Source organism: Lingula anatina, chromosome 2, assembly GCF_051362555.1.
Source record: "Lingula anatina isolate TDL-2025a chromosome 2, LinAna3.0, whole genome shotgun sequence".
NCBI lineage: Eukaryota > Metazoa > Brachiopoda > Lingulata > Lingulida > Lingulidae > Lingula > Lingula anatina.
The window spans coordinates 1,531,547-1,547,155 of record NC_141768.1 but is presented as its reverse complement, the minus strand read 5'-3'; the positions used below and the strand labels follow the sequence as shown (position 1 = coordinate 1,547,155).

General features: G+C 35.6%; 1 protein-coding gene across 4 annotated transcripts; it reads left to right on the top strand.

The window, feature by feature from the left end:
• Positions 1–261: 261 nt before the first annotated feature.
• LOC106170138 (nuclear factor NF-kappa-B p105 subunit) lies at positions 262–15,586 on the top strand. 4 transcript variants are annotated; one of them, XM_087006577.1, is made up of 22 exons: positions 262–449; positions 2,825–3,023; positions 3,465–3,607; positions 3,894–4,045; positions 4,594–4,721; positions 4,906–5,064; positions 5,436–5,540; positions 6,085–6,179; positions 7,179–7,317; positions 7,871–7,930; positions 8,292–8,411; positions 8,634–9,062; positions 9,344–9,521; positions 9,812–9,926; positions 10,217–10,439; positions 10,730–10,899; positions 11,126–11,380; positions 11,792–11,927; positions 12,157–12,329; positions 12,599–12,722; positions 13,148–13,189; positions 13,816–15,586. In XM_087006577.1, exons 2-21 carry the CDS (start codon positions 2,828–2,830, stop codon positions 13,162–13,164), a joined length of 3,117 nt encoding a protein of 1,038 aa, XP_086862703.1. In that variant the 5' UTR covers positions 262–449; positions 2,825–2,827; the 3' UTR covers positions 13,165–13,189; positions 13,816–15,586. The 4 variants fall into 4 exon arrangements, with proteins under 4 accessions (XP_086862703.1, XP_013405335.2, XP_013405334.2 ...); XM_013549881.2 differs by lacking the exon at positions 13,148–13,189; XM_013549880.2 differs by lacking the exons at positions 7,179–7,317; positions 13,148–13,189 and adding an exon at positions 6,709–6,847.
• The last annotated feature ends 23 nt before the right edge of the window (positions 15,587–15,609 follow it).

Here is a 15,609-nt window from a genome sequence, read left to right as displayed (position 1 = left end):
TCTGGATCTAACCCATGTCACCTTGAAAAGTAGTCACCTGTGGAAGATGAAGCTGCATGGGCTTTCACTTACTTAACCAAGATGGGGGGAATGAACCCATTTGGAGATAAATAGTTATCGCAAGGGACTTTTTCTGATCTAACGTTTGGTCTATTTACGTTATAGGTTTGGCAAACTGACAAAAAATTGTGAATAGATATATTAAATAAGGTCGTCATCTGTGCTATTTTTATCCTTTGTCCGTCCAATCAAAACTACGTATTGTGATCACGTGACAGCCCTCAGCCAATCATGATATGCCGGGAAATCCCCGAGTATCTGGAAATCCCAATGTTGACGGACTGTTAATGGAAAATCCAAACTTATACTGTCCTCAGTACAGCGGCATCGGGGTGTTACGCCATTAAACATTGTCAGTATCTGACAGAAACTTCTAGGTTGCAAAATAGGTAAGTTCGATGGGGCACGTTGGTATATGAATCAACAAATTATATTGTCCTTTCTTTTGCCTCTCGTGTTGGTTTCGTGCGTGTGCTATGTTGGTTATATTTTAGTTTAGTTTTAATTACTAACACAACTGGTGTGTTTTCTTGTTTACGACCTTGGTGAAACAGACGCTGTAAACATTATATCTCACCGTAAGATTGATAGGCGAGATGTGTGCCAGCATGTCTGAACGGAAGCAAGAGGGAAAGGTCTTTTAAAACAAATAGGATGCACAGTTCTTGGGGGGACGTACATTGTGCATGTACCACGAAGAAATATGTCCAGTGATTATTGATACATGTAGGAAATAGGACGAAGCGTACCTGTTTCGGCTTGACACACGTACGTGTACTACATCAAGAATGCTGCAAAAGCTAGTTCCAATCCGATCTAAACTTCCATTTTCGTCTTTGACTTCAAGGACTTATCTCACGGTTGAGTGTAAATTGGTTTAAAATATTTGATGAAAAATTCATATTTGATTAGCATTTGAAAGCTGGATATCTGCATTTCCTGGTTCCAGCAACCTTTATTATAGACCTTTATGCAATGTGTTGTAATCTACCCATTTCCCAGTTATAGAAATCCTCCACATCTGACATAATATGACATACCGGCCCTTGTTTTTGTAAAGGTCTGTATCAGCTATGTAGATAATATACAACAACAATTTCTGTTCCAACCTACAACATTTGCCTTGAGCTATAAATGCAATCACTGATTCAGTATAGCGCCTACAGTACATCACTATAATCCTTTGGAATAGTCTGTGCCAAAATCGTTTGGCTTACTGTAAGGCACCTGTATATAAATGAACTACATAGTCCAGTTAACTGAACAAATTTGCAAAATTTTACTATCTTCCATTTTACTGATTTTACTGACAACACATTGCATACAATTAAACAAAACTAGGAAAAATCAAATATATGAAAATGCTGCAGTGAATCCTCTATGTGTTAGCCTCTCTCTCTCTCTCTCTCTCTCTCTCTCTCTCTCTCTCTCTCTCTCTCTCGCACTTCTATCTTCAGCTCTTGATTAATGTCAGTAAGTGAGAGAAATGACACAAAGGAGACCTTCACTACTTAATATAGCAATGTTATGTTATCATACAATGGACCCAAAAACTGGAAATTTTTTTGTGAAAGCAAGTCAACCTTTTTTTTTTTTAATTTTAACTGGTTTCTAACCATGTTTATCTAAGCCAAAATATAAGAATCGGCCAACTTCCTAAATTGAGCTTAATATGTACCCTGACCTTCAGTGTTATCACATAAATATTTTTTCATTAATTTTTTTCTTCAGTGGCTCTATATTCTCTGGCTTTGTCTTTCTAATTTCATTAATGGCAGTTATTAACTTTCAAATTAAAAATGCAGCTGAACATGGAATTAATGTTACATATTTAGTATGTGGCTGTGTTGTTCCCAGTCAGGTGGAGATACATCAATTCTCTCAGGTGTCTCTGTCACCAGAACTGTGTCAGAGGTTTTTGTTCCATTTCAGACATAAACATTTAGGGACGAAACTATCTGTCAGTTGAAGCCAGTTATACAAGCAGCTTTATTTAGAAGGAAGTTAGTGGGTGCAAATGTTAGTTTTGAGGATAAATGTAGAGTAAATTGATACCTTCTAATCATTGAGCCTAGGTTACTTTCATTTTGTTGAATACTGAATGCCATAAGCCACAAGCTTACTTTTAGCAAGGAGTTATAACATGTTATAACTCCTTGCTTTTAGACACGGAACAAGTTTTTTTCTTACTTTTTACATTTGTTAACCTAGGATTTAAATCTGATTTTTTTTTTACTTGGTGGAGCAGTATGATCTATTGACATTGGAATTAGATTGGTACATTGGTGTTGTATTTTACAAATAATCTTATTCAGTCTTTCATTTTCTGATAGTCTCTTCCTGTCTTAACCCTGTACAGGATATCCAAATGCCTTTTTTTTAACATTCATGAAACTTGAATTTTTTGTAGGAGTATTTTTGGTAAAAGATTGCTGAAAATAACTGGATCCTTATTTGCAAAGTCTTGCTGGCGAACTCTTTTTGTTTTGATAAACCTCTGTCTTGTTGGTAAACTTGGTTACTGATGCTGCAACAATTCCTTGTTAACAATTACAAGACTAAGTTTAACTGAGTTTTATTTAGTGGCAAAGCTGCCTTTACGTAGAACAGTGTAGGTCTAGAAATCAGCCTAATTATTTCTTTTGGCAATCAGATTATATAGATACAGTTGACACATCAGTGCAATGAGGATCTCAGTTCCAAAGTTATTCATTAATATTTGAACATGCCTTTAAGATTGATAAGCTCGTACTTTTTGTTTCAGACCATGGTGGACGAAAGCGAGGACTCCTTGGATCTTACTGGGCACTATTCCGCTGAAGAGGACCACGATGTTCGCATTGCCATGGCGGTAGGCGAGGCAGTTCCCAAGCAGAATGGTAATAATAACCTGTATCCTACCACAATGAATGGAGTGGCTGCGGAAGTCACACCAGTAATCAATGGATTTGGTTCAAATACGGGTGAGTTTTTCAGTTGTTTAGTACTATTACAAAATTCGCGGCATACTGTGTCTCAACCACTCATTAAAGAAATATATTTTCTTATTGGGTTATTAAAAATTGGAAAAGCTTTTGAAACCTTCTACCTATGGGATTATTGGTTTTACTTGCCTTGTCTGAAAAAAGACTTCCTTTGACCCTTACTCTTATCCATTATGCAAAAAAAAAAGATAGATTTATCTTTTCTATTACTTTTTGTGTGTTATTCTTCTCCCTCACAGGTCCCCAGTTTTCTATTTTCCTTTTTTTTTTCCACACCTTAAACAGAGAAAACAGTGCAACCAAACAATTGTTTGGGAGAATTTAAAAAACATTACATTGATGATAATTACTTTATAAAATTTTGATTTTGTCTGTCATGAAAACAAATGTGTTAAATTATGTAATCTTTTCATTCTTTAGTTGGAGGTGAGCCATATTTGGAAATCGTAGAGGAGCCTCAGTCTAGAGGATTTCGTTTCCGTTACAAGTGCGAGGGCGGATCACATGGAGGACTACAAGGAGAGAATAGCGAGAAAGGAAAGAAAACATACCCCACTGTCAGAGTATGTCACACTTTTTATTCACTGATTTACTTCTTTTTAGTTCTTTTTTTAGAAAAAATACATTTTACACATATACTTTTGTTGAGATGAACCAGATGGCTCAGAAGTATTAGGGATGAAGTAGATTTGCAATTACACTCGAAGAGAAAACATGATGGAGTCTTGTAAGAAGCCCACATATCACGGTTTTTATCAGTTTTGGAAGCAACATATCACTTTTGTCTTGTAATCACCTTCACAAAGATAATCCTTACATAGAATGTTCAGTTTGATTCTTTCTTTGCAGATCAATAACTGGACTGGCGCGGCAAGGATTGTCGTTTCCCTGGTAACAGATGAAGAGGTGCCAAAAACTCACGCCCACGAGTTGGTTGGGAAGAACTGCCAAAACGGTATTTGCTTGGTGGAATTGAAAGGTGGTTCCAATAACACTGCAACGTAAGTTCTTAAGCTTTGTTTAGTAGGGCACGGTTATATGACACTGAAGTTAACATTGTAGTTGTTGCTTTTCCCATGTTGTATTGCTTGTTGTTGAAGATAATAGCACTTCAAAATAAAGTTAACAGACACAAGTATGTGGAATGGATGTAAATTTCCCATCATTAGCAATGGTGTTGTGAAAGAAAAAGGTTTTGAATTTTTCATGATCTAATTTTAGTGATTTTTTTATTTATGTGCTTGTATGTCAAGTTTATAGTAAGCCTTATATCAAAATGTTACAGGACATTTCTAAAAACCTAAAAAGTCAATCACAGAAGATGTAATAATTACATGAAATATATTAATGTTATTTTCAAGTTTCAAACAATTCAATGTTTCTAAACCAATTAAAGAAAAACAGGAATGAACACACAAAGAAAAATGGGATGCAGCAAGAAATTGGACGCTGAAACTGGCATCATAAGTCGCTGAGGGTCTAATTGACCATGGCAACAGGCGAATATTACAATCTTCATAGGACAAAAATTATGTATTTCCATTTGTAGCTTTCCAAATATGGGAGTCCAGCATATCACCCGTAGGAACCTGGTGAACGTCTTGTCTGAAAGAATTCAGGAGTCCATCAGACTGAATCATGTTCTTGTTACAGGGAATCCAAATGCTGGCCTATCAGGTAAATGTTGTACATGTACAAAACATTTAAGGCTCTTTTGCCACTCAGTATATTATAATTTATGATGATTTATAATGCTGTTTCAGTTGTAGACTTTCCTTGAGGTATCTGAATCATTTTTGTTGCATCTTTACACTACGTGAAATACTTATTATCACTTACATGTTTTCTTTGATATTACCAGAGGAAGAGAAAAATCAGGCCAAGGAACAGGCAGAGGAACAAGCCAAGGGTATGCACCTCAGCACTGTGCGCCTGTGTTTCCAGGCTTACCTCATGGACGAAAATGGCACATACAGTCGCATGCTGCCGTCCGTGATCTCAAAACAAATTTATGACTGCAGTAAGTGTATCGTAAAAAATTGCGAGCCTGTCACAAGTGTGACATTGAATTGGATATTAAATAAATATAGATATATGCTGTTGCTTAGTGTCCATTGCAATACTGTCATTTGTAAATGATATTTTGCTTGCAATATTCCGGAAACTTGAGATAGTATTTTCTGGTAAAGATCTTTGACAGGTAGTAAAGTAGGTCATCTCTGGTTTCTCACTTCTACCTAAGTAGTTAAGTAGAGATTGCCGTTCATGAAATGTCAGCACACCAGAGGATATAAAGGCAAGTGTGTTTTTCTTTGTTAATCTTAGAATTGAGTGGCTGAAAGCGTTTCTACTCCCTGATGCTGAAGCTTTACATAATTTTATTTTTTTCAGAGGCCCCAGGGGCGGCAGCTCTGAAAATTTGCCGTCTAGATCGCCAGGCAGGCAGTGTCAGAGGAAACGATGAAGTGTTTTTACTTTGTGATAAAGTACAAAAAGGTGTGCAATTAACAATTATAGACCAGGTGTTTCTACCTCTACACCTAAGTTAGATATTTATTTAGAATGTTTATTCTCTTCATGGTAGTTGAGTTTTGTGCAGAGGTACGGAGCACTGAATCTATTAAATGTCTTTATAGAAGGATAAGTTTTGCATGGACCACGCTGTCATAGAAAATGCCAAAGAATATATAATTCATGTAAAATACAAGTCAGCAGCTTAGAGGAACTAAACTATTAAATTACAGACATGTCATTATTTCAGCCGCAAGCATAAGGAAAAGAAAGTATTGATTTTTTTATCAAATCCCTTTTTTATTTTAAGTTCATAAGATTAACGTTACTGTGCTTACACAGGAAATAATAGTGGAATGAGAAAGTGATTATTTTTGTAAATTTTTTTTCATAGACTCGTCTGTATGCCTACAAGTAACATGAGCTGTGCCTTAAGTTTATCTTTCACAGACAAACTGTACATAGCATTTTAGTAAAAGAATGATAAATTTAGATGCCAGCAAAGAAAATTAGGTGATGATTATTTCAGATGATATAGCAGTGCGTTTCTTTGAGGAAGATGAAGATGGGAGACTGAAATGGGAGGCTTATGGGAACTTCGGACCGCCAGATGTACACCGCCAGGTAATAAGCAGAGATAATCTGTCAGCTTGCTATATCTGTATGCATGAGATATCATCAGACTTCAAATTTGTTTTCTTTGAAATATTAGCATGAAAGATATTACAATTAATATTTAAGTATTTTTGTATCCACTTGACATGATGATGGAATAGAATATTTGCATAAACTTAAGAATAATGAGACAGCTGGAAGATTTTTAGTTGGGTACCCTGGGGTCTGAGTGAAGGTGTTTATCTTTTATTTTGGAACTTTTGATTTACACAGTATTTTTATGTCATGGCTATTTACTTTTTATTGTCAATAACTGAAATGATTTTCTTAGCTTGGTAATTGTGAGGTGTGTGTTATTTTATTATTATTATTATTTTTTTTTTACTTCATTTGAATTTAACTCATCACTGAAGAGTTCAAAATTCTTTTTAGCTGTAAAATTCCAGCTTTGAAAACATGTAAAATTATTATTGGTGATGGGTACATTTCATGCATGCTAATGCGATTGTATAGCAGTGGCTGTGTTTATTTTCCCTAGTACGCCATTGTGTTCCGCACACCTCCTTACTGGAACGTTAACATTGCTAAGGCTGTTGTGGTTCGCATGCAGTTGATGCGAAGATCTGACAGAGCTATTAGCGATCCCAAACCTTTCACGTACTTTCCAGAAGTCGCTGGTATGAAATAGTTATGATTTGTTGTTTATCAGACATGTCAAATTATCCAGGATGTTCTGAGAAGGGTGGATTTTTTTTTTTCCTATGGTTACAGATTATGGGTGTCGTTGAATGTAACAAAAGTAGCTAAATTATAAACCATTTTTTATTGGTCCATGTAGTCATTATATAAAACTGCTTGGTCTAAAAGAGATATTTTTCAATGAATTTTAACTCCTACAAAGGCCATCAAACCATCACTCAGATAAACATTCTGGATAGTTTGTCATGAACAAGATGTAGTAAAAGTAGAGGAAATTCATAAGAAAACTGTGTGCAATCTTTTTCTCAGTATGCCATAGTGTTCAAAACACCGCCATATTATGACTTGAAGATAACGAGGCCAAAGGTTGTCTATATGGAGCTCGTGAGGCGTTCAGACAAGCAGTCCAGTGACCCCAAACCTTGGACATATTACCCAGAGTTGGAGGGTGGGTCTGTCTTGTGTATTGTTCCGTCACTGGTGTCTGCATGCGTTCAATCAAAGAAAAATATTACAGGGAGTTATCAGACATGAATTTTATGTTGGTAATATTGATGTTAAGAGAAGGAACTTGCAAATAAAAAAGCTTGAAATATGTTTAGTACATAGAATGTAATAACTGTTGACTTTGTTTGATATACTTATTTAGAGTACCTTTAGTTTTTTTAATATGTATTTTAAGATGATAGAATCTTAAAGTTTGTAATTTTATGATATTTGAGGAGGGGTGTACAGGGCTTGCAAGTTTCAGTAAATCACATGGATGATTTTACAAAATTTAGCTCCATCCAACAAATTTATCTTTAAATGGGGTTATCAGACATGACTGGAAAGTGTACTGTTAAATGAAGTTGCGCTGTAAATCATGTTCTGTACCTGTTGTCAATGCAGAATTAAGTACTACTGTGCATTATGATTCACCTCTGACATTTATGAAAATGAATGTGGATGTTTCTTCTTCAAATATATAAATGTTACTGACTTTGTGTCTTTTCTTTTAGATATGGATGAGATCTCTAAGAAGAGAAAGAAAACTGTTGGATTCCCATTTAGTCGTTATGGTAAGATGTCATATTTACTGATATTATCATTTTCCCCAGTACCTATAATTAGAAATACCAATGTACGAGAAAGTTCTGGTAAACATAAGTTGCCATTTTGTATCATATTTAAGAAATACATCCTTCCTGTTTTACCCATTGCTGGGGCGGATTAAGGCAGTCTTCTGGGTCTTCCGGAAGACGGTCAGATTTTCAAGTTTATATTGACGCGTATCTTATTTTTTCTGTCGGAAGACGGTCAAAATAGGGGATGGATCAACAAAGATAATTTGGAAGACTGTCAGAAAATGTATCTGGATCCGTCCCTGCATTATCTAAAGAGTAGGTATTGATATGAGAAATAACCTTGTTTACTCAATAGGTGGCTCTGGAGGCAGCTCAGGTGGCTACAGCAGCGGAGGCAGTGGTGGAGGAGGATCTGGACTTGTGGGCCCTGCTGGGGGTACTGGGGCAGGAGGGAGCGCCACCTACAATTTTGCAGGTGGGAACAGTAAATTAAAAATGCCCATATTTGGTTTAATGATTGCCTAAATGTATTCCTTGCGCTTTGATTAAAAATTTAAAAAGGATTTAGCAGGGAGATGTAATCGGATGTAAAATAGCATATCACTCAAGCACAGGACAAATTTCAGGCACCAAAAATCTTTTGTACTGTCCCTTAAAAGTGCAATTTTTACACCAGATTTAACCATGACATTCTTAGGCACATCACAAGGAGTGAACCGGCCTGTGAATCCTCCAATGATGAAAGGCTCTGGATATGTACAGCAGCCATCACTCAGCACACAGCCAATCAGCAACCTCAATGGAAACATGTCAAGGGCAAATCAACACCCAATCAAAATGCAGAATATTGGGGGATCTATGGCAGCACCCTCCTTTCCACATTATGGTCCCACTGACAGTGAAGACTTGGTGACAGACTCAGCACCAGACTTTGATGACATGAACATGTTCAGTCCCCCTTATGACTCCTCCTCAAACCAGCCATACTATGGATACCCTCAGAAAGGACTCCTTGCACGAGGCACCATCTCAGTTGGGAAGGAAAACAACTGGAAATCTGACATGGAAAATATTACTTCAAAGACCAAGCAGATGGGACTGGATGAAGTCCCCATTCCAACAAAAGGTAGCAGATACTCATTATTATATGAAATCACTTAAAATGTTTGTGTGCTGCCTCAGTAAATGTATTTTAATATTGACTTGATGGATGTGTACAACTATTTATAGAATTACATTTACCCTTTGCTTATACAATTAAGTACAAACAGATATTGTTAAGGTAAGGAACAACCAATAGTTGGACAGTGTATGACTTGTAGTTATTGAGATAATTTTATTAGATACAACACTGAAATATTACCGATGTTATTATTTTATTTTACATATACTATTGAATCTTTCCAGGAACCTCCGCCCCAGAGCCTCAGCCTGATTCTCTGTCACAACAAAACAATGACTTGGTGATGAGGCTGGCAGCAAGAACTGCAGAGGCTCTGCAGGATTATGCTGCAACTGGAGATACAAAAGCTCTTCTTGCAGTGCAGAGACACCTGGTGGGAGTTCAGGATGAAGCAGGGGACAAGTAAGTGATGTACAATGATCACTAAGGAAAAAAATTCATTTAGGGTGTTGCCTTTTGAAAATATTGAAATAAGATTTGATTTAATTTTAATCAGTGTATACACTTTAAGACATGGCAGTATATTACATCCCTTTTAAATTGTAGACAAATTATGACTTATAACTTGATTTGGTGTTTTGATCACTTTGATACTTGTGCTTAAATTTTTTCTTTAGTTAGTATTTTGCACATTAATTACAATTGTTTATAAATGATGTCTGTGGTATCAACCATGATACTTTATCCTCCAGTTGTGTCCACATTGCTGTCATCCATAAACGAGTAGAAGCTTGTAAGAATCTTCTTAGTGTGGCTGTCACTATTCCAAACTCCAACATTGTCAACCAACTCAACAAGAGAAGACAGGTGAGTGAGTTTGAATTTAGTTAGGTGTTATTCAGTAAAGTTTGAAGGCATACAGCTCTGAGTTGTTTTATAGACCAGGTTACTACCAGGCTTGCCAGCATTTAACTTCTTAAAGGCACACATAAACATACAAAATTTACTCAAATTTTAAGAAAATGGATTGAGGCTAAAGAGAAATATCAAATATGTGTTTATAATGCATTATTTAACTGAACAAAAAAAAGGGAAAAGAAACAAGAAGTCCATCCTGATCCTAGGCAGATAATTTCCCATCTTCATTTCTTGTTTAGACCCCCCTTCACCTGGCAGTTCTGACACAGCAGCCATTGGTAGTGGACCTCCTGCTGAAGAGTGGGGCAGACCCATACATGGTTGATCTCCATGGTAACACTGCCACTCATCTTGCTGCAGAGCTGGGGTCCAAGGGCTGCCTGGAGGTGTTGCTGAAGTACATGAGACTGAACACCAGTCCTAGTAATCCATTCCCAGAGCTTGCCATGTACAACTATGAAGGTAGGCAATAAAGTATAACAGTAGTGTGGGTGAAATGCTTTCCACATATAGGTGATTTTCTTCTGATAAATTTGAAATTTTGACAGTTAATATTTGTATAACCTGTTTATTTTGATTCTTAGAAGGCAAGGGTTCGGCAAGGAATTAAAGAGAAATCTTTATAGATTTATTGCATTTCCACATTATGATGAAAGTCAACCAATATCTGATGCTGTACTTCCATCTCCGTATATTTAAAAATCGGAAAATTTCCAACTTATAGTCCACTATTCTGGCCTTTTTTCCTTCAGGGTTTGCCCCTGTGCACCTGGCTGCCCTGTGTGGCTCTCTCCAGGCATTAAAAGTTATTCTGCGTGTCCAGACAGACGTCAATATCCAGGATGGTAAGAGTGGACGTACGGCCCTCCACCATGCCGTGGAGAAGGAAGACTTGGCTCTGGTGGGATGCTTGCTGCTGGAGGTATGCCACGCCCAGTTGCACCATTAACTTCCCATTATTATTATTATTATTAATATTATTATTATTATTATTATTATTATTATATGATAAGCCTAGTGTATTTTTTATAAGAATTTACCAAAAAGAAGGTATGAGGATTGTAAATTGCGCATATATACACATAGATATTTTTAAAAACTTATTAGGTAAATAGTCTAAAGTATTTATATTTTGTTTTAATTTCCAGGCTGGGGCAGATGTCAATGCCACCACATATGACGGCAACACTGCCCTCCATCTTGCCTGCGGTCGTGAGTGCACAGGCATGGTGGCTCTACTCATGGCCGCCGGGGCTGACCCGAATATTGAAAACTCAGAGTTGTTGGAAGAAGAGAAAGATGATGAGGGAGATGGAGTTGATGAGGAGGAGAAAAAGAATAATGACCTAGAGGAGGACCTCATAGGACACACTGCCTTTGATTTAGCTTGGAGGAATGCCAAGGTATATTGATTTTATACTACATTTGATAAGGTAACTGGTGTTTATTTATTTATTTATTTATTTATTTATTTATTTTGGAAGGATATTCTCTTTTTTTTTAAGATACTGATGATATATATAACTTCATGTTTATAGATATTTTACAAAACATTTTTGTTCATTTGATTTTATAATACCTTTGATGAGGTTACTATTACCGGTATTTATTTATTTTGGAAGGATATTGTTTTTAAAAGACTTTTCAAAAAGAAATAACAAAATATTTTTGTCCATTTGGTCAGTTGCTGATCCTCTGTTTTTTCTTGGTCTTATTCTGTTCTCTACTTATATGTCTGCAAAGTCTGATTAAAACTTCTATTTTTAAAATGCATAAAATGAATTATCAACTGTCTCTTTCTCACTTCAATACAGATTCAAAAAATACTGAATGGGGAACCATATTCTACCTTCCGTGATGTGGAGGACCATAGTGCACATCTCATCAAGTCTGGGGGCAAAGTATACACCCTTTCCCAGGACTCAGGGCTGGGAAGTTCATCTGTAACAGGTTTGGTTTGTTTTGTATATGATGTTAGGATTGGGGGAAGGAAAATATTCAGTTATCTTTCCTATACTTAGCATACTTCAGCATTTTAAAAAGCACATTATGTGGCTTCCATGATTTCTTTCAAAACATGATATTGTATTTTTGCCCCTATTTGTTTCGTTAAATTAAAATTTTATCACAGTAGCATGAATAAGTGTATATGTTGCTTAAAGTTAATTTTTATTCCCAGGTGACCTTGATAAACTAGACTACATGTCCAGAGTCTCCCTGGCCAAGCTGCTGGATCCCTGTAAAACTGACCAAGACTGGGAGGCAGTGGCCAAATATCTGGACCTGGGCCATCTGGTCAGCACATTCAGGCCACAGAAAAGTCCTACTCTGTCCCTTCTCGATAACTATGAGGTTTGTATTCAATACATTCAAGCTGTAAGCCTGTGTATATATATCTTCACATTAGTATGTAAATGAGACATATTTGTGTCTTGATATTTCATGCTGTCACTTCATGTATACTAGTCTGAAATATTTTTATTTCCCACAAACTCCACATAATTTTATACAAAATTTGGTTATAGACCACTTTTCAATATTTCAATCTATATATTTAATGCGACTAGTGAAGAGTGGGTCTTCTCAAAACAGAACTCTTTCAACTATATATATTTATTCAGGTATTGGATGGAACCATTTCCCAGCTTACTCAATGCCTGAAAGAGCTAGGGAGAACAGATGCTATTGCCATCATTGAAGAACTGCAAGAACTGGCATCAGAAGTGAAGAAAACTGGGATCCACAGTGAGTTTTCGTGTTAGAAAATAATATCACTGTTGTATTTTATTGCTCTATGTTTATACCTTTGCACTGTGTGTGAATAGTGATGTTGTTCTGTTCACAAAATTAACATTCTACTGCCACAAATAGCATGCACTCATATGAGGAAATTGTATGTTTGTGAGGGTGATCAATACTAAACCACAATTCTGCTCATGCATGTGGAAAGGAACAGAGCTAGTGTTAGTTGTACCAAAATAAAATCCACTGTACGAGCACATATCAAGAACTGCAGTAATGTAGTTTACATGGCTTACAGTTTACTTTTATTGTCCTCTGTTACCATCCTGATCGAGGTAATTTATCACCATCTGGAACAAACTTTGGAAAACTCCCGAATCAGTTCTTAAAGTTACATTGATGTAATGCAGTACTTGGTATTGTTTTAGGTGTGTCCTGTTCGTGACCTGATCTATTTGTTTCTAAATATGGTATGCTTGATAAATTTTTGTATTCAGAGTTTCATGAAATGTGTTAAGGAATGGATTTACGATACATTTTTGCCCTTGCATGTTTCTGTGTATGTTTTAATTACCTGTGGCTGTAGAATTTATATTCTTAATCTTCTAACATTTTGCTAACTGAGGCCAGAACAGTCTGCTGCTGGTTTCATAACATCCAGACCATTTTCATAAAGGATTTTTTTTTCATTCCATGAATTTTTCTGTCAATATAGAAACAGCTTCAAAACAATTGGCTGAAATTGCTTTTTTAGAAAAATGCATGAAAATTACTTGATTAATACCAGTACAATTGCTTTCATCACTTGGCAGATTTATTTTAAGGGTAGGCAAGAGAAATTAACAAATCACGCAGTTTGCACGCTTAAGTCATTTTAAAGTTTAGAAAAAAAAAGCTTGCATTGCCATTAATAATTATATGCATTTGCTGTTTTAACAGATAAATATGCTTGTACGAATTTGATATTTAATTTAAAAGCATTAATCAGTTCCATAATTTTGAAAATTATTTTTCTAAGAAGTATTGATTCATCATTTGCAAACCATTACAATATTTGTAATCAGTTATAAACTAATTGGATTCAAATGTTTTTCAGGCAGTGTGAAGCAGCTTATACCACCAAGAAGAGGACAAGAACCAGAAAAATGTGATTCTGGAGTCGAAAGTTTCTTCACACCTGATGATACAAGGCAGGAGATTGTGACACACTGAGAAAACTTCAGCTGGGTGTGACATAAATACTGTGGTTACAACAAAACTGTCCAGTTCCCTAGTAGGAAAATTATCTTCTCTCCCCTGAAGCTAAGCCTCAGGACCTGGGGTGTGGGAACCATCGCCAAGATTTTGTAAATTATTTGGAACATTAAATGCATGTTCGATAAAAACTAAAATCAAGAATGCTAAATTTAACAAAATTGTTGTACATACAATATACATTCTTTTCTTGCTTTGCTTGTGCAATGTGACCCATTATGTTTTATTAGATTTTTATCTCTAGAGACTTGGATTGAAGGACTTTAGGAGAGGAACGTGGGAGGAAAATTAAATAAAACTCTGGTCCCACTAACAGAGTATTTCTTACCTTTGTTTCATAGTAGATCGTGGCATTATTTTCACCAAACATAATATTTTGTCTTAAATATTATGCACCATCATTCAAATTTATCTGCCAGGGCTGTATCTTCCCAACATTCAGAAACACACTGTTCAGAAATCCTCTGTTACACAATCCAATTGAAAGAGCCTTACCAGTTCTCCAAATATGACTTTTTGTATCAAATTAATGAAATTTGTTGCGGGTAAACATGGAGGGGGAAAAAGGGAATTGTCCAACACACCAATCCATCAATTTTTTTTTTTTTTTTTTTTTTTGCCACATCTAACAATTCAACATTTTTTACATGTTAAGGGTTTTATAAAGTCATGTTATAGTGTTAGGTGAAGTTTTGTGGAATTAAAGATTTTTTTCTGAGACATTTAAAATTTTAATACAGTGCATTGTTTTATTTACCTTAAGACGTCATTGATATCCCTTTTCTTAGGCTGTCCAAAGACATTTAAGTTTCAGCATAAAGAAAATAATTTGGTTAGAAATTTTAGAAAATTTCATGAAACAGAATTTAAATAAGTTCAAGATCACCTCATAAGATGAAAAAGGAGAAAAAAATTGAAGAACTCTGGAGAAAAGAATCTTAATTTAATGGGATCTTTAGATGCTTCGTGTGATGAACAGTGTTATAAATCATACCACTTTACTTTTGGTTTGCTCTGTACATGTAACTGCTAATATCATAGATATAATATGTACTGCCCTCAATTATGCCAAGTATATTCTGATCAGGGGACTTTGTGTTGGGTTTATTATAAAGAAGTATTCAAATTGTGGAATTTCTACTATTACACATCACCTCTTCGTGTACCATTGTACTTGAATAGTTAAAATTAAAATTGAGGAATTTCTGCTTGTGCACCTCTTTGTAAATTGCCCTTTGAGTATGTTATACCTAGGAAGAAGATCCATCTACTTTCTTGGTGAAACATTTCCCTCTAAAGCTACTGGTAGTTGTGTTATGGCAGTATCTTTTATTGACAATTATTTAAATAAATTTCTTGTACATTATTAGACATTGGATTGTCCATTTGTGGACACAAACGTGTGCATAGTAGTGATTTTATAAAGATTTCTGTGTATATTTACAGTGGTATTACTTAACATAATTATTGGTGTGCTAATGCTTTTGTAGCTATGTCATTTTTATCCCAATAACTGTTCAGTAGAATTCAGTGTTTTTATTGTTCCATGGGTCATTTGATGCCAGTAAGCCAGTACAATGGGCATGTTACATAATAAAAATTGTCCATTCTCAGTGTTATGTTTTCAATTTGCTGG

Bases quoted from the DNA above. Each gene is read 5' to 3' on its own strand.
- LOC106170138 (XM_013549881.2), top strand. From the start codon at position 2,828: ATGGTGGACGAAAGCGAGGACTCCTTGGATCTTACTGGGCACTATTCC. The intron at 9,063-9,343 runs GTAGCAGATACT...GAATCTTTCCAG, and splicing joins AGTCCCCATTCCAACAAAAG to GAACCTCCGCCCCAGAGCCT. The intron at 12,330-12,598 runs GTTTGTATTCAA...ATATTTATTCAG, and splicing joins CCCTTCTCGATAACTATGAG to GTATTGGATGGAACCATTTC.